Source organism: Bactrocera dorsalis, chromosome 2 (genome assembly GCF_023373825.1).
Source record: "Bactrocera dorsalis isolate Fly_Bdor chromosome 2, ASM2337382v1, whole genome shotgun sequence".
Taxonomy (NCBI): domain Eukaryota; kingdom Metazoa; phylum Arthropoda; class Insecta; order Diptera; family Tephritidae; genus Bactrocera; species Bactrocera dorsalis.
Window position 1 is genome coordinate 2,688,258 of NC_064304.1, and position 22,097 is coordinate 2,710,354.

A 22,097-nucleotide genomic window follows, 5' to 3' on the forward strand; every position below is an offset into this window, starting at 1 on the left:
TATTATTACCGGCGATGAGTCTTGGATCTATGCTTACGACCTGAAATCAGACGATCAATGGGTGAATCAATGCCGAAGAAATACATCAAAGCAGGGAAGAAATAAAGGCTATATTGGCAGGTTTTTTCGATTATCGAGTGGCGATGCACACCAAATTTCTTCTGACCGGCCAAACTGTCAACAAAGAATCCTATTGCATATCATACGTCTTTCGCCAATTTTTTCAACCAATATCGTAGCGCAACCACCGTATCCGCCTGATTTAGCTCCGTGTGACTTCTGGCTAATCAGCGAACTAAGCGACCGCTTCAGGAAAACCGTCTTGAGTCATTTGAAGACTTTAAACGTCAATCACTACGCGTATTGAAGATTATTCCGGAAATTGAATTTAACATCTGTTTCGAGGCAAACTTGGCACAAGTGTATTGTGGCCAAGGGAGATTACTTTGAGGACGGCCGCATAGCTTTTGAAGAATAAATTAAAAAGTTTAAACTTATGAATAAAGTCTTACTATTTTTTACTCATTGAGTTATACAATCTCATATGGGAACCTATTTTTGCGAGTACCAATTAAAAAAAAAAAATTTTTTTGGAATCACCCTAATATACATACATATGTACAGATACTCCCAATATGCAGTATAAAAATTCGTTTTCAACCCGCATCGAGAGCAGTTGTCTAATTTCAATTTCTATTATCAATTTATAACTAGGTCAATACCATTGACTGTTGCTTGAGCCAGGCTTAATCATTATTCAATTATGTAAATGGGATAGTAAGTACACAATTTGATATGACAATTTGTATATAAAAACAGCTTAAGTCGGTTTAAGAGAGAAAAACAAATTATTATACAAAATGTTTGTTTAAAAACAATTTATTTAAAAATATAATTTTTATCTTGTTTTTATTTCTTTACAAAAATTATATCTTATGTCCATTCTTTCTTGTTATATTCTCCACAAAATTGTCTAACTGTTAATATCTTCAGCTAAGTCCTAGCTCTTACTCCAAATCTAAAGACACAGGTATGCATTTTCGTATAGAGACTCGTTAGATCTTTCTTCGTCCTTCAGGAAGGTACCCAAATACTAGAGCAATATGGCTAACTAAGGAATTCCACGGGAGCCATTTAGCAAAGGTGTCAGTGAACTCATGAAAAAAGAAACTATACCCTGACCCGGCTAATTGTAAATGTAGAGACCCATCGACGAAGCGACGAGTGACTCACCCATTAATTTATGAAACGATAATTCAAAAGCGAAACTGTTCAAACCATATCAGTAGGCAAAGAATAATTAATTATAATACTCAAACGATTAATTTAAGTGCTAATTATACAAGTGCATATGTATGTACGTTTGTATGCACGATTGTGTGTGTTTGTGGAGGCAAATTAAACAAAAACAAAAACTACGCACAATATTGCAACGGCTGACGCTTAGAGTTAGTGGTAAGCAAAGTCAATTAGTCACTACATTTTAGCATACATATGTACATGTAAGCTCATATACATTTGTATACATTCATATATATATGTAGTCATATATCTATGTGTGTGGTAAAATAATACGTGCGCAAATGTGTCAAAGCATAAATCAAACTGAGTAGCTCTGACAAGTCTACGTGCGAACTCGTGCACTTATACGAGTAGAGGGTGCTTTTTAAGAATATACAGGTGTGGATATTTAATGTAAAGTAGAATAAAGAAAAGTAAATGGCCAACACTTCGGCTTTATGGCATTTGTTTTTGGAATACAATTTCAGCTCTAGCCGTCGCTACCGCGTCGTACTCGTATTAAACCAATCTTACGGGTCTATTGAGCACCGTTTTTCCATTCAAACTCGCCTTAACTTGTCAGAAGTATTCACACTCGTACAATTTGATAATTAAATTTGCCGCATAGTTCTGAAATAAACTTTTTTCTGTATTACAATGACAGTTTTCCAAAGTCTAAAATAGTCTCTACCTTTAAAAAACACCCTATATAAATTCTTGTGTCTATTATATACTAAATTGCAAGTGGTTATAGATATGTGTGTGTTTACTTTGGTAGGCAAATTTGTTTTCATTTTCGTATGTGAATAAGTAGTAGATTTGTGAAAATTGCCTATATGAATAAGTCAGGCACTATTGTGCTGACAGCAATAACAAAGCGTGATATAAGCTCAGCGCAAGTTCGTACGTCACGGCGGAAGTACTTAATTTTAAAATGTTTAGATTTATACAAAGCTCTACTGAATATGAGTTGGGTGAGTGAATGCATGAATTGATGGTTGAACGTAGAAGTTATGTTATGATGTTGCCCCACGACTCACCAGAACAGCTAGCTCACTCATGTAAACTCGATGGTGTAGCAACTTTTGAAGTGTTGTAAGGAAATATACCTACAAACATATGTACATATGTACATACACATTTTTTGGTTTATATATCATACATAACATACGTTTAAATCTATAGAGCTGACATGATCTGAGTTTTGACAGACACATTAGAAGCTGATTATTATTCATAACACACCGTCGAAAAATAAAAAAATGGAATTCAGTTATTATAAAAGGTAAATACATAAATATACCGTTAGCATATCATGAAAGGAATCTGCAGGCCTCCCACAACGAATTAAACTGTGCAGGAGAACACTTGAACCTTAAACTGGCATTCACTTACGTTGTGGAGGACTTCTCGAGTATTAATATCCTCATCTTCAATGAATTTCTTTGCAGTTCATTTTTTACTAAATCAAGGCCCAGTAACTCGTCCTCGAGCACTTAGCCTCAGCAGCTAGTGTTGCAATGATATAAAAAATAGCTTTGTTTGCGGTATTAATGGACTAATAACTTTAATTAAGTAGTTTTCATGAATAAACATGAATGTTATAATGAATAACTCACAGCAGTTTGTCTTTTCGATGTTCGATGACTTCACTGAACTTCATTGCCGCATTTCTTTTGCACAAATATTGTAACAAAACATTTTTAATTGCAAATCAATACTCTGAACAACTTCAAAATTGCTTCATGCTATAACTACTCTCATCGACACTTCCAGCGTCAGGCCACCCGAGCTCCTTTCTTTGAAGAAACAAAGCAATAAATTTTCCGGCGTTGGCATCAACATTTCCATCTAAATTAATTTCTATTCCGTGGATGTCGCTATCAAATGATTGCAGTAGGCATTGAACGTGACGCACTCACCTTGACAATGGACGCAATCAAGAGGTTTGACGTAATTAAAAGCGTCTTGTAAAGTCCGCTCAAGTGGGCTATGATAAAAAGTTGATACAAACACGCACAAGTAGTATATGTGAATGTATGTATGTATATGTTCGTAAGCAGTGCTAGCAATTGGCAAACCATTAACTCGGCGGCACGCTGCCGACCAACCTTTCCGCGTGCACTCCGTAGCAGGCGACGGCCAATTTGGAGTTAAAATACGGAATGAGCACAGTTTTTTGACTAAACTGAAATATACACAAATACAAAAACATAAGTATGTGCCAAAGTATATATGTATGTATATACATGCGTCCAATCATGGAAAAAGTGGTGCAAACGGTGACTGCTAAGACGGCGGGTCCGCAGAGCCGGTTTGGTTCGGCGGCAGCATAACAAAATATTTAAGGCCCACAACTTACAGCTTTACGTTTCAGTTGGCTTAGCTGTACAAGCAATATGCTGTGCATTGATAGCGGTGCCGCTGACGTTGATGACGCTGTTGGACAAGCCTCGCGCCGTTAATTGCAGCCGGTATCGGTGCAATGAACTTGATTTTGATTTCTTGCTTTACATCGGCAGCTCTCGTGCAACCAACATTGGAATATGTAAATGGCGTGTGCGTTGTTGCTCCGAAAGTAGGTTAACTTGTTGTGACTTTGTCTTCCTTTTTAGCTTTGCTGCAACAAGAATTCGCACACCTTTATTTTTTTTTTTGGAAAGTGCGTGGCCATTAAAACGCAATCGCAAGTAATTGTCTGTTTTTACCTGCTACCTAACTAAAAGAACTTAAAGCTTTCAATTAATTTCCGCTTCCTTCAGTGTTCCGTTGTATGTATGTATATAGAGTTGCCAAATATACATACATACATATATATATATTTATCTTCATTTAACAATAAATATTATGTGCAATCTCTCTACTGCCTACTACGGACTTATTACGGTTGAAGAAGGTTATTTGGAATTCATGAAATCTTATTATCAGTGAAATCCAAAATATAATGATATCCTCGATATTAATATAATCAAAGATGTCGTTAATTATATTTCATTAGAAATACTAGACAAACTTGAAATATTGTCGTAAGTATAAACTTGATCTGTGCATTTATGTGATCCCAATACTATTATATTAAAAAACAAATATTATAACGAAGCACAAATTTAACGCAATTTTGATATTTTAAACAAAGAAAAATAACATTTCTTACTAAGTTATGGCAGCATCGAATTCAAGTAGAAATGATTCACTGAACATACGCAAGCCTTAGATGACATGCAAGCTAACCAGTTTGACAGTAGTGATTTGCAGTTTTGTCATTTGGTGTTAAATATTCTCAAAAGCGTCCGAAAATATTAATTTGTGTGCGGAATATATATAAATTTTAAGAATTTTATTGGAAAATAACGTCTACGCAATATATTTATTGGAGAAACTGTAAAGGTGTGTAAATAAGACTTTCGTTTAAGATTTGAAAGTCTTACAAAAGTCTTAATTCTCTCAATAGATACACATTTTTCTAGTTAACTCAAAAATATTTGTAAAATTTGCATCCGTAATAAGAAAGCTTTTGATTAAAATTTTGAATGCAGAAACGTAAACTTTATTTTTTGTTACAATCAAATTACACTCTGCAAACATAACCTTAATTATATGTCGCTTATCATTTTCAGTAACCAACAATTACAATGACGCTAACATCCGCCGCTGGTATCATCTCGCTATTGGATGAGCCAATGCCTGATTTGAAGGTATTTGCCCTGAAGAAGCTTGATAGCATTGTAGACGAATTTTGGCCAGAGATTTCGGAATCTATAGAAAAAATTGAAATGCTCCATGAAGATCGTTCGTTTCCTGAAAACAAATTAGCAGGCATGGTAGCTTCTAAGGTATTCTATCATTTGGGATCTTTCGAAGACGCATTAACTTACGCCTTAGGCGCTGGAGACTTGTTCGACGTAAATGCTCGCAATGAATACACCGAAACTATAATTGCCAAATGTATAGATTTTTACATTGCGCAAAGAATAGCATTCATTGAAGATCCTAAAGAAGCTAAACCCGTTGACACACGCCTAGAAGCCATTGTCAACCGTATGATCCAACGGTGCTTAGATGACGGTCAATATCGTCAAGCTTTGGGTATTGCATTGGAAACGCGTCGTATGGATATTTTTGAACAATCCATTATGAAGTCGGATGATGTTGCTGGCATGTTAGCTTATGCATACAATGTCACTATGTCTTTGATTCAAAATCGTGGATTCCGCAATGAAGTACTGCGTTGTTTAGTAGGCTTGTATCGTGATTTGGGTGTACCAGATTATGTAAATATGTGTCAGTGCTTGATATTTTTGGAAGATCCTCTGGCTGTCGCTGAAGTACTAGACAAACTAACTCGCTCCTCGGTGGAAGGAAATAATTTAATGGCATATCAAATTGCCTTCGACTTATACGAATCTGCAACACAAGAATTTTTAGGAAAAGTTCTGCAAGCACTTAAAGAAACAGCACCAATCCCAACGGCTTTGCCGTCCACATTTAAGCCACAGGGCACAAATTCTACAAACACTGAAGATTCAACGAAAACAGCCAGTGATGATAAACCTAAATCGGAAGATTCCGCTGGTGATGCAGAAGGTAAAGTTATATTTTTCATAATTGAAATTAAATTTTATAAGTTTCTTTCGTTATCAGGTGATGCAAAAATCGAGAGGACTATTGAGTCTTTAAATGACTCTGAAAAGGCTCATCAGAAAAATATCGAGAAACTTATTTCCATTTTATCCGGAGAAGTAACTATTGATCTGCAACTTCAATTTTTGATTCGCAGCAATCACGCCGATTTGCAAATTTTGCGTGGCACAAAGGAAGCTGTGCGTGTCTCTATTTGTCACACTGCTACCGTTATCGCCAATGCCTTCATGCATGCTGGTACAACATCGGATCAATTTTTGCGTGACAACTTAGATTGGTTGGCAAGAGCAACTAATTGGGCAAAGTTGACAGCCACAGCTTCTCTAGGAGTCATCCACCGCGGTCACGAAAAGGATTCTTTAGGCCTTATGCAGAGTTACTTGCCAAAAGAGACTGGTCCCAGCTCTGGATATTCCGAGGGAGGTGGCTTATATGCTTTAGGCCTGATCCACGCCAATCATGGTGCAAACATCATCGACTACCTTTTGCAACAATTAAAAGATGCTCAGAATGAGAATGTTCGTCATGGTGGTTGCTTGGGGTTAGGTCTTGCAGCTATGGGCACCCATCGCCAAGATTTGTACGAGCAACTGAAATTTAATTTGTATCAAGACGATGCCGTTACTGGTGAGGCCGCAGGTATTGCCATGGGTATGGTAATGTTGGGCTCTAAGAACGCCCAAGCTATTGAAGATATGGTTTCGTATGCTCAAGAAACTCAACACGAGAAGATTCTCCGTGGGTTGGCAGTTGGTATCTCATTGACTATGTTTGCTCGCTTAGAGGAGGCAGATCCCTTGGTTACCAGTTTATCCACTGACAAAGATCCTGTATTGCGTCGTTCCGGCATGTACACCATTGCGATGGCATATAACGGTACCGGCAGCAATAAAGCTATCCGACGACTATTGCATGTTGCCGTTTCTGATGTGAACGATGATGTCCGTCGTGCTGCGGTAACCGCTATCGGTTTTATTCTTTTCCGCACGCCAGAGCAATGTCCATCCGTTGTAAGTTTGCTCGCTGAATCATACAACCCACATGTCCGCTACGGTGCTGCTATGGCTTTGGGTATTGCTTGTGCAGGCACAGGATTACGTGAGGCAATCGGTCTGCTGGAACCTATGGTTAAATTCGATCCCGTTAACTTTGTTCGTCAAGGTGCCCTTATTGCTTCTGCTATGATTCTAATACAACATACCGACCAGACTTGTCCCAAGAATAGTTTCTTCCGTCAACTTTATGCCGAGGTGATCAGCAATAAGCACGAAGATGTTATGGCCAAGTTCGGTGCTATTTTAGCACAAGGTTTGTCATATTAAAAATTTCAATTATTTTATGTATACGATAATAACCTCTATTTTTAGGAATAATTGATGGAGGCGGTCGCAATGCTACACTGTCTTTGCAATCTCGCACTGGACATACCAATTTGCAAGCAGTGGTTGGAATGCTTGTTTTCACTCAATACTGGTACTGGTTCCCGTTGGCCCATTCTTTGTCGTTGGCCTTTACTCCTACATGCGTTATTGGTTTGAACTCGGACCTGAAAATGCCTAAAATGGAGTTCAAATCCGCCGCAAAACCATCTCTGTATGCCTATCCGGCACCCTTGGAAGAGAAAAAATCGGAGGAGCGAGAAAAAGTGGCCACTGCCGTGCTCTCGATAGCTGCCCGTCAAAGGCGTCGTGAAATTGCTGATAAGAAGGAGGAAGATAGCAAGATGGAGATCGACGAGGACAGCAAGGATTCAAAGAAAGACGATAAGAAAATGGATGTTGATGAGAAGGTAGAGAAAAAAGATGATAAGAAGAAAAAAGAAGAGAAGGAAAAGAAAAAGGAGGAAGAAAAGGATAAGGATGTTGGTGATAAAAAGAAAGACGAAAAAGAGAAGAAGGAAAAGAAAGAACCTGAACCGAACTTTGAGATACTGCAAAATCCAGCTCGTGTTGTTCGTCAGCAATTAAAAGTTGTAAGTGTTGCCGAATCACAATCCTATATACCCCTCAAAGATGTTACCATTGGCGGTATTATTGTACTGCAACACACCGGCAAATCAGCAGAGCAAGAACTGGTTGAACCAGTAGCTGCCTATGGACCGAAGAACGACGATGCCAAGGAACCAGAGCCACCAGAGCCATTCGAATATATAGAGGACTAAATGGGAATGCTCTTTATCATTTTGTAATTTTACTATAACGTTTAAAAATCATGCATACATGTATAAACAAATATGTTCTGCGTTTCACATTCAAAACATAATAAAATCTATATATAATTAAACAAATTTACTCTTGTACCATATTTTGCCTAAGATTTTACGACTATGTTGCCAGCATCTCGTTCAAATATCTTACAAAGCTTTTCATATTATTGCTCTTTTCGTATGGTTTTAGTTCTTCTAAATTAGCTAATTCCATTGCTTTAGCAAGTCCTTCTATGTTGGAATAATATAGGTATCCCTCATCACTCAATTGTTGCGCGAGTTCACTTTGGTGGTTGTCCATTAACTTATCGTTAATAACAATAATCCCCGCCCGACCGTGATTTAGTATATCCATGCAAGTTCCTGCTCCAGCGTGACCAATTATGAGGTCTGCATTCAAAATATCAGTCCTGGGCACTTCCAGCTTGAAATCATATTGTTCTATGGTAATACCATAATCATGAAGAATATTTCTGGAATTCTTTACTGGGCTACCGTGACCGTATTGGATGACCAAGTTTTGACATCCTCGTTTCTGTAGAACGTTCAAAACTTGAGCAGATGTCACTGCCTTTATAAGTTCATCGAATCTAGTAGTGCCCACTGTGACATAAATTATTTTCCATTGCATTTTAATAACTCTGGCTAATTGGAATCAAATTACAATTGAGTGAAATCAAACAAGATAAGTTAAAAATGTCGATGTCATACTTAAATAGATAGAAACTTGGTCACTCTAAATGTGATGCCACTCTATAAAAAATATGGATTAGAATAAAGTTATTGTAGGGTTTAATTGTATTTAAAGTAATCAATAGGGGTATTCTCTTGCTCTTGCAAACCCCGGTGCACGGTGCAAGCATTGCAAATTTACAACAGCACAACAACAAACACACGCAGAAAAATATTTGCAAGGGCTGTGAAATATGTCAGACCAAAACCCGTGTATATTAGCGTGCAATGTCACGCAAAAATAAAATTGCAACCCTGTTGTAGTTGCCATTTTACATAAAGTCATATTTTGACGTTAAATTGTTGAGAAAGGTAAATCTTAATTATATTTTATAATTTCTATATAAATTATAAAGTTTTGTTATAGTTTTTTTGTTAAAAATGTATGCAGAAGTTGCGCCAATTCACAATAGCCATGCACAATAGTCATTTACAATAAATTGACTGAATCAGTCGCTCATATATCACTAGATTCTGCAATGGGTGCTCTCGTGCCCTTGTATATTTCGGTGTAGTATTTTTGCAATCTGCAATCTTGCAAGAGCAAGAGAATACCCCTAATGTAATGAATAATACTCTTAAAATTTTCCAACGATATTAATATTTTTCACATTTAATTTCTTATTTTTATTGGCTAAATTGATTAAAATACATCTCTTGCCTTACAGCTGTTGTCATGCTTCTTCTTAATATTTTTTTTATCACACAACACCAACCCGTAAAGGACATACATAGTTCGAAGATCTGAAAGGAGCCGAGTTTATAAACATATGGAGAGAATTCGTTTTTTAACATTTTGCATTGGTAAAGAGTAATTATTTTTATTAATATACTCAAATGGGGGTGTTCAAGGAAATTTTGGCGCGATTTCCTCGTGGCGGCCTTTCGTATGTTTTCGCATATGGCAGCGGTGTCAAGCAGCAAGTTGGCTATGAAAAAATTTCCAAGCAAAAAAATAACGTTATTGACCTGATATTCTGTGTACGTGATCCTCTTGGTTGGCATGCAGAAAATATTAATCGACAAGAAAGTCACTACTCAATGCTGCACCTGTTGGGTCCCCGTTTTATCATGAACTACCAGGAGCACTTAGGAGCTCGTGTATACTTCAATACGTTAGTGCCTTTGCCCGACATTGACGTAACTATTAAATATGGCGTTGTCTCAAGAGAGCACCTACTGGATGATTTACTAAATTGGCGATATTTGTACCTTGCCGGGCGTCTTCAAAAGCCTGTAAGGGAATTGGTACCAACGAATGGTGACGACGAATTGAACGAAGCTTTGGCAAAAAACTTAAACAGCGCATTTCAAGTAGCATTACTATTACTACCAGAACAGTTTACTGCCTATCAACTATTCCACACAATTTCCAGTCTTAGTTATAAAGGTGATTTTCGAATGTTATTCGGTGAGAATAAGCAAAAGGTGCGCAATATTGTTCTGGCCCAAGAGAAAGATTTCTTGGATTTATATTTTCCAGTAATGCAAAATTTAACGGACTATGTTGCAGCTGATTTCAATGCTAAAGAAATAGGCTCTGATAAAACCATTGTGTTGTTTGAACAGGACAAATCGCTATTAGCTAGAATACATCACCTACGCAATGCACCCAGTGAATTACAACGGCGTATTGTGCAAAATTCAGCCTTTAGAGGGGATTATATGAAAATTGTGCCACACTTGGCAGAGTCTCACAATCTCCTCGAGCTGGTCCAAACTTCAGTAAATGACATAGTGTGGCGCAGCAGCATCACTCAGTCAATAAAGAACATCCCCAGCGCAGGTCTCTTTAAATCCCTTATATACAGCTATCGTAAGGCGCTTAAAACTTTTTCCTAGTCGCTCAACGTACACGAATGGAACTATGCCAAAGTTATTAAAATGAAATTTAACTGCATTAATTTGCTTTAAATGCTCAAGTCTTTTATTTATAACAGAGACAATTTCATGAATATGTTAAAGCATTTAATTATTTAAGAAAAAATAGGATTTCAGCAATGTAAATCTATAAAATAGAAACTGGCTATGAGATATATTTGTATATACAAATATTTGTTAACTATTTTTTAGCTTTCTTAACTATCTAGTGCAATAAAGTGCAAATAATTTACAACTTACAACATTAACGCAGTTTTACTTTTTTAATTTCATTTATTAGCTTGATACTGATAATATTCACGAAAATAGCTTAAGTAAAATGTCCAGCGACTCAGATTCATCTGCATCATCAGAGGAACATTATAAACAGAAGAAAAATAAGAAACTCAAAAAGAAGTCGGAGAAAAAGAAGCACAAGAAAAAGGAAAGGAAAGAGAAGAGACACAAGGACAAGAAGCATTACCACAAGGAAAAACTCCGAGTTGAACCCAATTTACCGATTTCGGGTTTTGATAAAAAAAATGAGACACTTGATGGCAGTGAAGATGCATTCGGCCCGGCCTTACCTCCTCATCTACTTAAAGGAGATACAAAAACTGACAAAGCATTAATAGGCCCCACATTGCCAAGTGAATTTTCAAATTTCATTGAGAGCGTACAAAGCAAGTCTTCCGAAATGTCTGAGCGGGATAACGCGGCTGCTTCAGTTAGTGATGGCGAAGTGGATGACATGAATTTCTCATATGGTCCTGTGCCTGTAAGCAACGACTCTGAAGGGATAGCAAAAATGAGTTCAACACAAATGGAATTGGAGCAACGCGCATTGGAACTCAAATTGGCAGCCATTGAAGGAACCGGTAATACTACGGACGTAAAAGTACGTGAGGAATGGATGTTGGAATTGCCAGAAGTTGGGCTAAAGGGTGGTTTAGCAGCACTTTCGAACATGAAGCGAACATTTCATCAGGGGAAAGAAAGACCGGACTTTAGCGATCGGTGCGTATACTCTTTTTTTATAAATAGTTAAAATATAAATTATATAAATTTTTCATTTCTTAACAGTTCCTCTTGGACAAAAACTCCTCATGATGAAACCAAGCCTTCTACGAGCACATCAAAGACCAAAACGACGGCTGAGGCATTGAAACGAAGTGCTGAAGACGCTTACGAGAAGCAACGTGATGAAGAGCAGGCACGCATTGCAAAGAAGCATAAAAAGCAACACAAGCGAGATGAGTCGTTAGTAGAAATACACCAAAAGAAATTACGAAAGGAGCAAAAGAAAAGAGTAAGTATACTGTTTACAAATATTATGGTTACATAATACCAAATACAAGTTTGGCTAACTTTATCGCATATATTAATAGGAAAAGGAACTGGCTAGTGCAGGAGTTAAGCCCGAGCGACGACCTTTTAGTCGGGATGTAGATTTGAAATTAAACAAAATCGATAAAAACCAAACCAAACAGATCGTCGATAAAGCAAAAATACTTAATACCAAGTTCGCAAGTGGGAAAACAAAGTTTCTTTGAGTTTCTTCATTTGAGTTTGTACCCAATATTAATGTTTAATATAAATAATTATAAAAATACATTTTTCACTTACAGAAATACGAATGCTTAAAATGTATTGCATTTAAAAGGTTAGGATTGGAATTAATTACTTTTAAACTTAATACTTAGCGTTGGGGCGCTGGTTTTGGCTTTGGAATTTTACTCAATAGCATTTGTATTTCATCTTTTTCTTTCCAATCCTTCCAAAGTTCATAAAGATTTACAATTGCTCGTACTATTTCTTGAACTTTTTCCAAATCAACGTTCAGTTCGGCAAACCAAGTTTTCATGGAATCTTTTTGCAGGATAACGCAGGCAATTTGCAAGCACGCGATTGCAATCTGGAATGGAAAAAGTTAATATTTGTATATAATAAAATTTAATTTTAGTGCTTACCTGGTAAGGAGGATATAGCAAGCATACATCTGTCCGCAAAGAATCGTTAACTATGCGCCAGCTTAGAGTTAGCAACTGTTCCTCTTGTCCCATATCCTGCACCAATTGAAGTAGAGGTCGGTAAGGTTGATAGACAATTAAACAGCAATCCAAGTTTTCAAGCAAGTAGAATTCGCACTCTAAAACATGATTTGTGCGATAGGGGAACTCTTGTGTATAGGCGTAGCTGAATTTTGATTTAATCACCGACTGACAAATGGTGATTAATCTTGAATTTGAAATTACACCGAATTCTTCCACCTTAGAAGCCAGCAGTATGCAGGTAGGTGCTAATAATAATGGATCTATGTTTTTTAGAGAGTTTCTGGCGTAGAACCGTTTGAAGTAAACAGTCGCAGTAGCAATGACCTGTTGCCGAAGTTTCAGTTGTTCACCCAGTACTTGTATGACATTCGCAAAGAAAATAAAAATCTTCTGATACTCATCCTCACTGAGCACTTGTAGATCATATTGTCTTTCGCGTATCAGGTCCTGCCGATCAAGTATCCACTGTTGCGAGTGAGAACTTTGCCAGAAATTTCCAGCCATTTCAAGCAATCGTGTTTGGTATAAAAGTTGAAACAAAGTTCTTATGTTACAAACGTTTGCCTTTTTTAAGCTTGTATTGAAATTTTAAATTTTTTGTTAAGCAAAATCTTTCAAAAGCTTCACCAATTATAAATTCTTGTAAAATCGTGTAGCAAATTTTATTCGAGTCCACAAATGTCAAATTTGTTTTGTTGTCGTCGAAGAAAGTGACCAAAAAAAGTGGAAAACAATAATAACAAGGTATGACATTTGAACTGTTCTTACCAGTTCTGGCATTGATTTAACATACTCTATTTTGACAATTAAATTTTTTACTAGAAAAGCAGCCAACTTTAAGCCCAATTGCCTGTCTGGTTCATGTAAGATCGTCGAGGGCGAATTGTTTAATAAAATTTAAGCAAATTCCTTTAAATAATTAATAGAAACGATGGCGTTGCGAGTGCTCTCTGTTTCACAAAATTTACGCCAGCTTTCTAAAGGAGCTGAGCTTTTAAAAGTAAGTGATTATCAAAAAATTGTGTGTAAAATAGGTTCTGTAGCATTACGTAATGTGAAAAAGTGATAAAACATTTGTAACAATTGCGAAAATTTCTCTAATAACATTAAATACCATTGCAAATGTATTTGTGGGATAATACTTTCAATTTAAGCGTTATTTAACAATTTAGTGCAAATTAATATTTTGGTTTGAGGTTATGTGTCGTATATTGATTTTCATCGTTTATTGTCTAATTTCATGATAGCGCTACAAGGCAACAGCAAGCCTAAAGAAAACCCTCGTGAATATTCCAGCCACCCAGGTGACTCGTTTGGATAACGGTCTACGTGTTGCTAGCGAAGATTCCGGAGCGGCGACTGCTACTGTTGGTCTGTGGATTGATGCTGGTTCTCGTTCTGAAACTGAAAAGAATAATGGAGTTGCCCACTTCTTGGAACATATGGCTTTTAAAGTAAAATCATATATAAATACTTAAAGACTGCTAAATTTATAAAAATATATTTTTTTTAAAATAGGGTACTGCTAAACGTTCCCAAACCGATTTGGAATTGGAAGTTGAAAATTTGGGAGCTCATTTGAATGCCTATACATCCCGCGAGCAAACTGTGTTTTACGCTAAGTGTTTATCGAAGGATGTGCCAAAAGCAGTCGAAATTTTGGCTGACATCATCCAAAACTCAAAATTAGGCGAAGCCGAAATCGAACGCGAACGATCTGTTATTCTACGTGAAATGCAAGAAGTTGAAAGCAACTTGCAAGAAGTGGTGTTCGATCATTTGCATGCCACCGCATATCAAGGAACCCCATTGGGACAGACCATTCTTGGACCCACTAAGAATATTAAGTATGTAATACAAAAAATTCAAAGATGTTACCAAATTTTACATCTTATTTATTGATCAGGTGTATTGGAAAACAAGACCTTTGCGACTACATTTCAACTCATTACAAAGCTTCTCGTATTGTGCTCGCTGGTGCCGGCGGTGTTAAGCATGATGATTTAGTTAAATTGGCTCAAGAAAATCTGCGAGGTTTGGAAAATACATATGATGGCAAACCACCAGTTGTCACTCCTTGCCGCTTCACCGGCTCAGAAGTCCGTGTTCGTGATGATTCATTGCCCCTCGCCCATGTTGCCATTGCTGTGGAAGGTTGTGGCTGGACAGATCAAGATAACATCCCCTTGATGGTAGCTAACACTTTGATTGGAGCTTGGGATCGTTCTCAAGGTGGTGGCGTCAATAACGCTTCGAACTTGGCACGTGCTAGTGCTGAGGACAGTAAGTTTTAGATAATCAATTCATAAACCTGAATGAAAATGTACGAACTTTTTTTTAGATTTATGTCACAGTTTCCAATCATTTAACACCTGCTACAAGGACACCGGATTGTGGGGAATCTATTTCGTTTGTGACCCATTGCAGTGCGAGGTAATAAAAGATAAAACTATATATCTTTAAAATTTTTTGTTGATTATATGTTGTGTGTAGGATATGTTATTTAATGTCCAAACTGAATGGATGCGTCTCTGCACCATGGTTACTGAGGCCGAAGTCGAACGCGCCAAGAATTTGTTGAAAACCAATATGCTGCTCCAACTTGATGGCACCACTCCTATCTGTGAAGATATTGGTCGCCAAATGCTCTGCTACAATCGCCGCATTCCTTTGCACGAACTAGAGCAACGCATTGACGCCGTAAATGTCAGCAATGTACGTGATGTCGCTATGAAATATATTTATGACAGATGCCCCGCAGTAGCTGCCGTCGGCCCCGTCGAGAACCTGCCTGAATATAACAGAATTCGCTCATCGATGTATTGGTTGAGGGTCTAATTCATTTGAATAAACGAAAAAATGCTTCGAGCAAAGTAGTGTAATTGAAAGAAAATTTATTGAAAAATAAAACAATTTGAATGAAAATATCCGGTAGTAAAAAACAAGCGTAGTTTAAATCGATTTACATATATATTTTTCTTGTGAGCAATAAATCTTTGAATGTCCAGTTACACAATCCTTAATATACATATATTATACAGAAAAAAATCTTATTATTGAGAAGCCCTTTAACTTAATACAAATATCCGGAGCAAAAGTTTTTTTAGAACACTAAAAATAATTGTAAATATACATCAGTAAAAATAATGGAACTAGTCATGCGTATAATTGGTTGGAATGCCACTAAGACCTTTTTCTATCTTGGCTGGCTCTGTGTTTCCTAATGCTGGATTAAGACCTTTCCAAGTACGGTCTTCAAAGGTGAGACCATTATTGGTGGTCATCACCTCCATTTTTCCTATCCCAGAAAGCGACTGCTGCTGCTCACTTAGTGCTGCTGCTCCCTCTTCTGCAGTATCTTCGGTAATGCCTCGAACCCGACCACTAATTAGGCTGACGTCTTGTTCCTGTTGTATTGTAGGATCAAAAGCCAAAAACTTTTCTCCTTCCGGTAGCAACTTTTTAAAATCGGTTACGTATGCCTCGGGATATTTCATATGCCATGCTGGATTGAGTGCCATTTCAGCTTCGAATACTGAAACAATGGGTTTGTAGTATTCTTTGGAATTATACATATTATTGAAGGGACATCCAATTAGCACGAAACAATCTATTTCTAAAAAGTTCGCTAATTTAGCGGGATTAATCCGCCCCACTGAAATAATCTGAGTCTTTATTCCACGAGATTTAGCCATTTCCTGTAGCCTAGAAACAATTTTTAGATAACCTTCCGCTGTAAGGGTGGCCACAATTAGACCAAGAGTTTGAGCATCTTTACATTTCTCTATGTAGTGGTATCGTCGGCGGATGTATTGGGCAGTTAACGGATTTTTTTCGAACAAACTATTTTTATTTGGTTCGTAGATAAACCATTGTGAAGCTGCATAAAAAAAAATAAAATTAGAAAAAGCAAACCCAAAATGTATACACAGATTAACTAGAATACCTTGGGTTGTGATGGATAGGTTAGAAAATCTTGCGTTTTCTGAACCGACGAAAAGGCAGATGGGATCACTTGGATGTTTTTGTTCTACTGCGTCCTCTGCGGGGGGATATGCCTCAATGAATACTTCTTTACATGGCAGTATTTCCTTTAATTTATCTAAAAAATATTTTACTCAAACTCAATTCACAAAAGCGAAATTTATTACTTACAGCTTAATGAATCTTCATCTGCTTCGTTAACACGTTTGTCCAACAAATGATGATAACCTATATCAAGGTATATAAATAAGACTTTTCCATTGACAGTCTCAGCTATTGAAGACAGCTTAACCGTAAAATCTTTTAAATTAAAAGGATATTGTGGATACATATACAACACCGGAAGACGAGATACTCTACTACGACAAGCGTTGCCAAAATGAATCAGGCTATCTGCCTCAACATGGCCCGCAGCTATCTGTAATATTCTGGTTCTTTATTGCGATCCAAGTTTAAAATATTTCGAATGACAATTTACCTCATCTACGCAACAGCTGCCATAGGAGGTATCGGCTAAGATAAAAAGTTTTGTATCCATCGACCCACTGTTGGGAGTGAACAAAGCTTTAAGACTATCACTTATCTCGTCGCTATGCGGCAAGTAATGGTCAGGGAATTGAAGACAGACCTGATAAAATATATTAATTTATTTTGTTTCATTTATGACTGACCAATAGTTTTACCCGCTTGTATCCATTTTGTCGAATCCATCCCCAACAAATTTTTAGTAGCGTGCCATTCCAAACTTGTTCAAGCGGAGGTGTGACTTCGTCTTTCTCCAGGTCAACTTCCCTTTCAATTACTTCCTCCGCAGAGTTATAAAAGGCCGATGTGCTCATTGTAAATAATAAATAATATTTTGATATCAATGAAATTATTTAGAACTAAAGAGAATGTACAATGCAATTTCTAACAAATGCATGAGCTGTGTTTAGGGTTGCTGTGCTGTTTAAAACCAGTATTTAATTTTATAATACAAAAACTCAGATTTATTCTATTAATGTTTTTAAATACAGAAATACTCTAAATAATGATTATGCTCGATACATTTATATATTTTTTGTATTAAGTTTCTGATATTTTTAATTTTTTGGTTGCCGATCCGTAACAACGGGCATTTTTACGTTGCGGCACTACCAAAGTGAAACCATTTGTCAATTATTAAAATGTGGCAAGATCGCTGAAGAATTGACAACAGTTTTTTGAGGTTGCCAGAAGTGCCACTTTCTGCCATTTCGTATATTGTTTTTCTTTGCGATAAAGCTTTTTATAATTATTGTAAATGTTGATTTCATTGGTACAAATTATATACATATGTTTTATTTTATATTTGTATTAGTATATAATAGGGGTATTCTCTTGCTCTTGCAAAACCCGGTGCACGGTGCAAGCATTGCAAATTTACAACGGCACAACAACAAACACACGCAGAAAAATATTTGCAAGGGCTGTGAAATATGTCAGACCAAAACCCGTGTATATTAGCGTGCAATGTCACGCAAAAATAAAATTGCAACCCTGTTGTAGTTGCCATTTTACATAAAGACATATTACGGCGTTAAATTGTTGAGAAAGTTAAATTTTAATTAGATTTTATAATTTCTATTTAAATTATAAAGTTTTGTTACAGTTTTTTTTGTTAAAAATGTATGCAGAAAGTGCGCCAATTCACAATAGCCATGCACAATAGTCATTTACAATAAATTGACTGAATCAGTCGCTCATATATCACTAGATTTTGCAATGGGTGCTCTCGTGCCCTTGTATATTTCGGTGTAGTATTTTTGCAATCTGCAATCTTGCAAGAGCAAGAGAATACCCCTAATATTATAATAAAAAATGCTCAAGTACAAAAATTTTGTATTTACACAAGAAAGTTTCGTTTAATTAAAGTATATGTGACCTGGCATCTCTGAAAACTTGAAGGAAAAAGAAAACGTCAATTTAGAGAAAGCAAAAGTAAAGAAACGCTATAATTTTTTCAAGCTATTAATTCCGGAATTTTCGAAAAATTTGCAAGAATTTACGCAAGTTTCTTGAAAATATTTAGAAGTGAATAATTAAAACTAAATAATTTTAAGCAAGTTACAAAAAAAAAATACTCTACAACATGGATGAAGCGCGTGATGAAAGCCAGTTTATTGTGGACGACGTAAGCAAAATAATTAAGGATGCTATTGAGAACACGATCGGCGGCAACGCCTACCAACATGATAAAGTAAACAACTGGACGGGACAAGTTGTGGAGAACTGTCTTAGCGTGCTTACCAAGGAGCAGAAACCATACAAATACATTGTCACATCAATGATAATGCAAAAGAATGGCGCCGGTCTGCATACAGCCAGTTCATGCTATTGGAATAATGACACAGATGGCAGCTGCACTGTGCGTTGGGAAAATAAAACTATGTATTGTATTGTATCGGTATTTGGCCTGGCTGTTTAAGAATTGATGAAACAACTGAAGTAGGGTGACGCCAAAAGCGGCTACAGCCAGGGGAGGGTATAGACTTTTTAGTTGTTTTCGGTGGGCACAACAACAAAGTAAAACAGTAAATACTATAGAAACATATAACATTCTCAACCCAGATAAACGCTTATTACAGCCATTTGAATTCAATTATAAAATCGATTTATTACTCTAACCAGAGAGCTTGTAACAAAAAAAATGTGTTAAATCTTTTATAGCTGCATAAGTTGTTAAAACTACAAAATAAAATAAATTTCTTAGGGCCTTAAAATTTAATGAAAAATATAGTTGAGGTGGAGTGCGTGTTGATTTTAAGAGTGTTCAATATGTGCAGCAATTGACTATAAATTCGAATTAAAATCGCAGAAAATGTATTTTTATAGAGGGTACCGAAAATATGTATATGTATATGTAAGCGTGTGCTTTACTTGAAAAACTAATATATTTACTACTAGGAATTCCGATATTTTTAGTTTTCGATAAAACATTAAAATCTTAGTGGTTGATTTTGCCATTTATTTCCGAATAACCACGTACATATATGTATACATAAATATTTAAGGCTTTGCATCTAAAATTGATAATAAAATACTAATCTAAATAATATATGTTTTATTGGGCTGGCTGTAATTTTCTACAGCTTCAACAATAATAGGCTCTTGCATCAGCGGATCTCTAAACTTCACATGGTGACAATTATACGGACCTCGCACACACATGCGTAAATATGTGCAATTATTTCTTTTATTGACACTTCAGGTTTCCGCTCATGAATCATACAAAGGTAGTTAAAATTCATAATTGTTGACCTTGGAATTTTTTCATATACATATGTACGTATACACATGTATATCTGTAGGTCGACTAAATTCTGTTGCTTTAGAAATATTTTAATTTTTTATTGTTCTCCTTTGGCATGCAAAATACGCTTTCTGTTTTAAATAAGAAATATTATTTATTATGTCATTCTTGAGCACAACTTACTCTTTGTCCATTGACTTTTTGATAATAGCAAAAAACAGAAATGAGAAAACCCCCAAAAAGTTTATGCTTAGATATTTTCTTTCTTCTAATAGTTAATTATGCGCGTAATGAAAAGTGAGAATAAAACGTACTAATAAAAGCGATATTTTGTCACAATTAATGAAATTACAGACGTATAATGTTCACTATTTAAAAAAAAAACCTTTATCACCTAATTTTATGCCTAAATGTTCGAATATACAAGTGGCAAAATAAAATACAAAAATTGGTATTTTTTAATATCTAATCGTCTATATTTAACAAATGACTAAGGCCCAACTTTTACAGAAGCTAGAGAATGTGAGCGATTAATTTTTTGACTTCCTACTAAATCCCATTGGTAAAGCCCTCATTTTGCTTGGCAAACGTAAAGTCAGCAAATCTGTCTTTGATGGTCGGACTGCATTCGCAATATGGGCAAACTTTACCAGTTTAACTTTCGAAACACACAACTCCTGAGCCAACACATTCAAATCCACGGTAAAATTTTCGCTGATTAACAACGCAAGAACTATAAAATAGCACAAGGCTTTTTCCGATGTGTGCGAAGTGCGTGAACTAGAGAAGGAAAAGTGTTGGATTTTAATATATTCTGTTCATTAGTTTAGCACTTGTTAACTTACAATGGTTTTGAATGAGGATCGGAAAAACGTGAACGGACATCGTTTTCCGCCTTTTCCGTAATACCGGATAGTTCAATTGTTTTGATTGAACGTGCACGACTTTTGATCAAATTTAGTAAACAGTCCATGTAGATAATTAATTTCAAATGCAAAAATCCTTCTGGTGTTGGCGAATTATCCTGAATACGTTTTATACATTTGCACAAATATTCCGACTGTATTCTGTAAATCCATTAAGGTTACATACAAATTGGCTAAAATTGGTATATCAAACTACTTACGGTAGCTTATTAACTGGTGTCTTGTATACCACTTTCGATTCCTCATCTAAACGCTCGAGCAAGTCTGCAGGCACAATATCATGTACATCATACATTTCTTCCACCTTTTTAGCATCTTTATTGAATTTAGGCCGCAAAATATCAAAGTTATGTTGCGTGTCGGGTTGCTCCTCGCCTTCTTTGCTGAACACAGCTTCACGCACAGTGTTGTCCAAATCGTTCTTTAGTACTTCGACATTCACCTTATTATTTTCTTGATTAGCTGCAAAACGTGCAGCTTTTCGCCCACCAAATTGTTTCATTAGCACTGCTCTGGTGTGTTCAGCCGTCAAAGTTGGTAAAGGTTTTTGCTCAAGAGTATTGAAAATATGATTGCTGAGTGTAGCTTGTTCAATGGGAATAATGCGAAGCTATTGGGATAAAGTAAGATTTTATAAAATATAATATAGAACTAAATATTTTAATCAATACCTTATTTGTTATTTTATTGCGTACACAGATGTAAGTATCTGTAAGCGCAGCAGCCTCACCAACATCCATGACACCATGATAAATTTGGTCACTGGCGGTCACCATTGCAATATTGGCATTTGTCTCTTTACCACGCTTTTGCTGTAGACGAGTAAATTGTGTAGAATCCTTACTTACGGCTCCTAGTTGACCATTTTGGAATTTCACTGAAAACATTTTTATTCAAAACGTTGAATTGTTGATATTTGTTTTTGTGATCTATGAGAAATAGAAACTTACACAACGTGGGCATTGCGGTGTTGCGTTTGCGAGGATAGACCTTCGCGATAGTTGCTTTTTCCTTCATTATTGCAATTTAAAGAATTACAATCTATTTTATTAAACTTAAATAATGAGAGTAAGAAAGTTTTCAAAACAACAATGAGACTACACGTGAAGGAAATGACATTAGTGATGTACGAACTGGTTGCC

At 36.3% G+C, this 22,097-nt stretch overlaps 9 protein-coding genes across 9 annotated transcripts; 5 read left to right on the plus strand and 4 right to left on the minus strand.

Annotated features, from left to right (window-relative positions):
- Positions 1-4,506: 4,506 nt before the first annotated feature.
- On the plus strand, positions 4,507-8,209 carry LOC105226793 (26S proteasome non-ATPase regulatory subunit 1). Its single transcript, XM_011205845.4, has 4 exons — positions 4,507-4,668; positions 4,899-5,865; positions 5,923-7,230; positions 7,290-8,209. The coding sequence occupies exons 2-4, from the start codon at positions 4,914-4,916 to the stop codon at positions 8,081-8,083; spliced, it is 3,054 nt and encodes a 1,017-aa protein (XP_011204147.2). The 5' UTR covers positions 4,507-4,668; positions 4,899-4,913; the 3' UTR covers positions 8,084-8,209.
- Positions 8,091-8,810, minus strand: LOC105226794 (UDP-N-acetylglucosamine transferase subunit ALG13 homolog). Its single transcript, XM_011205847.4, has one exon. It carries the CDS (start codon positions 8,757-8,759, stop codon positions 8,247-8,249), a length of 513 nt encoding a protein of 170 aa, XP_011204149.2. The 5' UTR covers positions 8,760-8,810; the 3' UTR covers positions 8,091-8,246.
- Positions 8,811-9,450: 640 nt separating this feature from the next.
- Positions 9,451-12,353, plus strand: LOC105226791 (GPALPP motifs-containing protein 1). Its single transcript, XM_011205843.4, has 4 exons — positions 9,451-9,664; positions 11,022-11,737; positions 11,804-12,029; positions 12,109-12,353. Exons 2-4 carry the CDS (start codon positions 11,061-11,063, stop codon positions 12,271-12,273), a joined length of 1,068 nt encoding a protein of 355 aa, XP_011204145.2. The 5' UTR covers positions 9,451-9,664; positions 11,022-11,060; the 3' UTR covers positions 12,274-12,353.
- Positions 9,664-10,997, plus strand: LOC105226790 (phosphatidate cytidylyltransferase, mitochondrial). Its single transcript, XM_011205842.3, has one exon. The coding sequence runs from the start codon at positions 9,698-9,700 to the stop codon at positions 10,700-10,702; it is 1,005 nt and encodes a 334-aa protein (XP_011204144.1). The 5' UTR covers positions 9,664-9,697; the 3' UTR covers positions 10,703-10,997.
- LOC105226792 (cyclin-C) lies at positions 12,085-13,463 on the minus strand. The gene is made up of 2 exons (XM_011205844.4): positions 12,691-13,463; positions 12,085-12,635 (listed from the first exon to the last, which is right to left on the minus strand). The coding sequence occupies exons 1-2, from the start codon at positions 13,276-13,278 to the stop codon at positions 12,420-12,422; spliced, it is 804 nt and encodes a 267-aa protein (XP_011204146.1). The 5' UTR covers positions 13,279-13,463; the 3' UTR covers positions 12,085-12,419.
- A 92-nt stretch (positions 13,464-13,555) lies between these two features.
- On the plus strand, positions 13,556-15,719 carry LOC105226789 (mitochondrial-processing peptidase subunit beta). The gene is made up of 6 exons (XM_011205841.3): positions 13,556-13,774; positions 14,022-14,228; positions 14,293-14,621; positions 14,681-15,057; positions 15,116-15,207; positions 15,268-15,719. The coding sequence occupies exons 1-6, from the start codon at positions 13,706-13,708 to the stop codon at positions 15,610-15,612; spliced, it is 1,419 nt and encodes a 472-aa protein (XP_011204143.1). The 5' UTR covers positions 13,556-13,705; the 3' UTR covers positions 15,613-15,719.
- LOC105226788 (2-(3-amino-3-carboxypropyl)histidine synthase subunit 2) lies at positions 15,621-17,886 on the minus strand. The gene is made up of 5 exons (XM_011205840.4): positions 17,442-17,886; positions 17,237-17,386; positions 16,930-17,176; positions 16,721-16,876; positions 15,621-16,654 (listed from the first exon to the last, which is right to left on the minus strand). Exons 1-5 carry the CDS (start codon positions 17,595-17,597, stop codon positions 15,927-15,929), a joined length of 1,437 nt encoding a protein of 478 aa, XP_011204142.2. The 5' UTR covers positions 17,598-17,886; the 3' UTR covers positions 15,621-15,926.
- A 799-nt stretch (positions 17,887-18,685) lies between these two features.
- Positions 18,686-19,832, plus strand: LOC105226787 (dynein light chain Tctex-type). The gene has a single exon (XM_011205839.4). It carries the CDS (start codon positions 18,869-18,871, stop codon positions 19,202-19,204), a length of 336 nt encoding a protein of 111 aa, XP_011204141.1. The 5' UTR covers positions 18,686-18,868; the 3' UTR covers positions 19,205-19,832.
- Positions 19,833-20,477: 645 nt separating this feature from the next.
- On the minus strand, positions 20,478-22,072 carry LOC105226786 (uncharacterized). Its single transcript, XM_011205837.4, has 5 exons — positions 21,906-22,072; positions 21,627-21,832; positions 21,156-21,565; positions 20,875-21,096; positions 20,478-20,809 (listed from the first exon to the last, which is right to left on the minus strand). Exons 1-5 carry the CDS (start codon positions 21,970-21,972, stop codon positions 20,560-20,562), a joined length of 1,155 nt encoding a protein of 384 aa, XP_011204139.2. The 5' UTR covers positions 21,973-22,072; the 3' UTR covers positions 20,478-20,559.
- Between the last annotated feature and the right edge of the window lie 25 nt (positions 22,073-22,097).

What these genes read in the sequence shown, in the direction of transcription:
- LOC105226791 (XM_011205843.4), top strand. Translation starts at nt 11,061, where the DNA reads ATGTCCAGCGACTCAGATTCATCTGCATCATCAGAGGAACATTATAAA. An exon ending in AGACCGGACTTTAGCGATCG is followed by an intron (nt 11,738 to 11,803) that starts GTGCGTATACTC and finishes ATTTCTTAACAG; the next exon opens with TTCCTCTTGGACAAAAACTC. An exon ending in GAAAGGAGCAAAAGAAAAGA is followed by an intron (nt 12,030 to 12,108) that starts GTAAGTATACTG and finishes ATATATTAATAG; the next exon opens with GAAAAGGAACTGGCTAGTGC.
- LOC105226788 (XM_011205840.4), bottom strand. Translation starts at nt 17,597, where the DNA reads ATGAGCACATCGGCCTTTTATAACTCTGCGGAGGAAGTAATTGAAAGG. An exon ending in AGATGAAGATTCATTAAGCT is followed by an intron (nt 16,877 to 16,929) that starts GTAAGTAATAAA and finishes AATATTTTTTAG; the next exon opens with ATAAATTAAAGGAAATACTG. An exon ending in CCTATCCATCACAACCCAAG is followed by an intron (nt 16,655 to 16,720) that starts GTATTCTAGTTA and finishes TTTTTTATGCAG; the next exon opens with CTTCACAATGGTTTATCTAC.
- LOC105226794 (XM_011205847.4), bottom strand. Translation starts at nt 8,759, where the DNA reads ATGCAATGGAAAATAATTTATGTCACAGTGGGCACTACTAGATTCGAT.
- LOC105226786 (XM_011205837.4), bottom strand. Translation starts at nt 21,972, where the DNA reads ATGAAGGAAAAAGCAACTATCGCGAAGGTCTATCCTCGCAAACGCAAC. An exon ending in GCAATAAAATAACAAATAAG is followed by an intron (nt 21,566 to 21,626) that starts GTATTGATTAAA and finishes TTATCCCAATAG; the next exon opens with CTTCGCATTATTCCCATTGA. An exon ending in GATCCTCATTCAAAACCATT is followed by an intron (nt 20,810 to 20,874) that starts GTAAGTTAACAA and finishes TTCCTTCTCTAG; the next exon opens with TTCACGCACTTCGCACACAT.
- LOC105226789 (XM_011205841.3), top strand. Translation starts at nt 13,706, where the DNA reads ATGGCGTTGCGAGTGCTCTCTGTTTCACAAAATTTACGCCAGCTTTCT. An exon ending in AAGGAGCTGAGCTTTTAAAA is followed by an intron (nt 13,775 to 14,021) that starts GTAAGTGATTAT and finishes ATTTCATGATAG; the next exon opens with CGCTACAAGGCAACAGCAAG. An exon ending in GGACCCACTAAGAATATTAA is followed by an intron (nt 14,622 to 14,680) that starts GTATGTAATACA and finishes TTTATTGATCAG; the next exon opens with GTGTATTGGAAAACAAGACC.
- LOC105226792 (XM_011205844.4), bottom strand. Translation starts at nt 13,278, where the DNA reads ATGGCTGGAAATTTCTGGCAAAGTTCTCACTCGCAACAGTGGATACTT. An exon ending in TGCTATATCCTCCTTACCAG is followed by an intron (nt 12,636 to 12,690) that starts GTAAGCACTAAA and finishes TTTCCATTCCAG; the next exon opens with ATTGCAATCGCGTGCTTGCA.
- LOC105226793 (XM_011205845.4), top strand. Translation starts at nt 4,914, where the DNA reads ATGACGCTAACATCCGCCGCTGGTATCATCTCGCTATTGGATGAGCCA. An exon ending in TTCCGCTGGTGATGCAGAAG is followed by an intron (nt 5,866 to 5,922) that starts GTAAAGTTATAT and finishes TTTCGTTATCAG; the next exon opens with GTGATGCAAAAATCGAGAGG. An exon ending in CGGTGCTATTTTAGCACAAG is followed by an intron (nt 7,231 to 7,289) that starts GTTTGTCATATT and finishes CTCTATTTTTAG; the next exon opens with GAATAATTGATGGAGGCGGT.
- LOC105226787 (XM_011205839.4), top strand. Translation starts at nt 18,869, where the DNA reads ATGGATGAAGCGCGTGATGAAAGCCAGTTTATTGTGGACGACGTAAGC.
- LOC105226790 (XM_011205842.3), top strand. Translation starts at nt 9,698, where the DNA reads ATGGGGGTGTTCAAGGAAATTTTGGCGCGATTTCCTCGTGGCGGCCTT.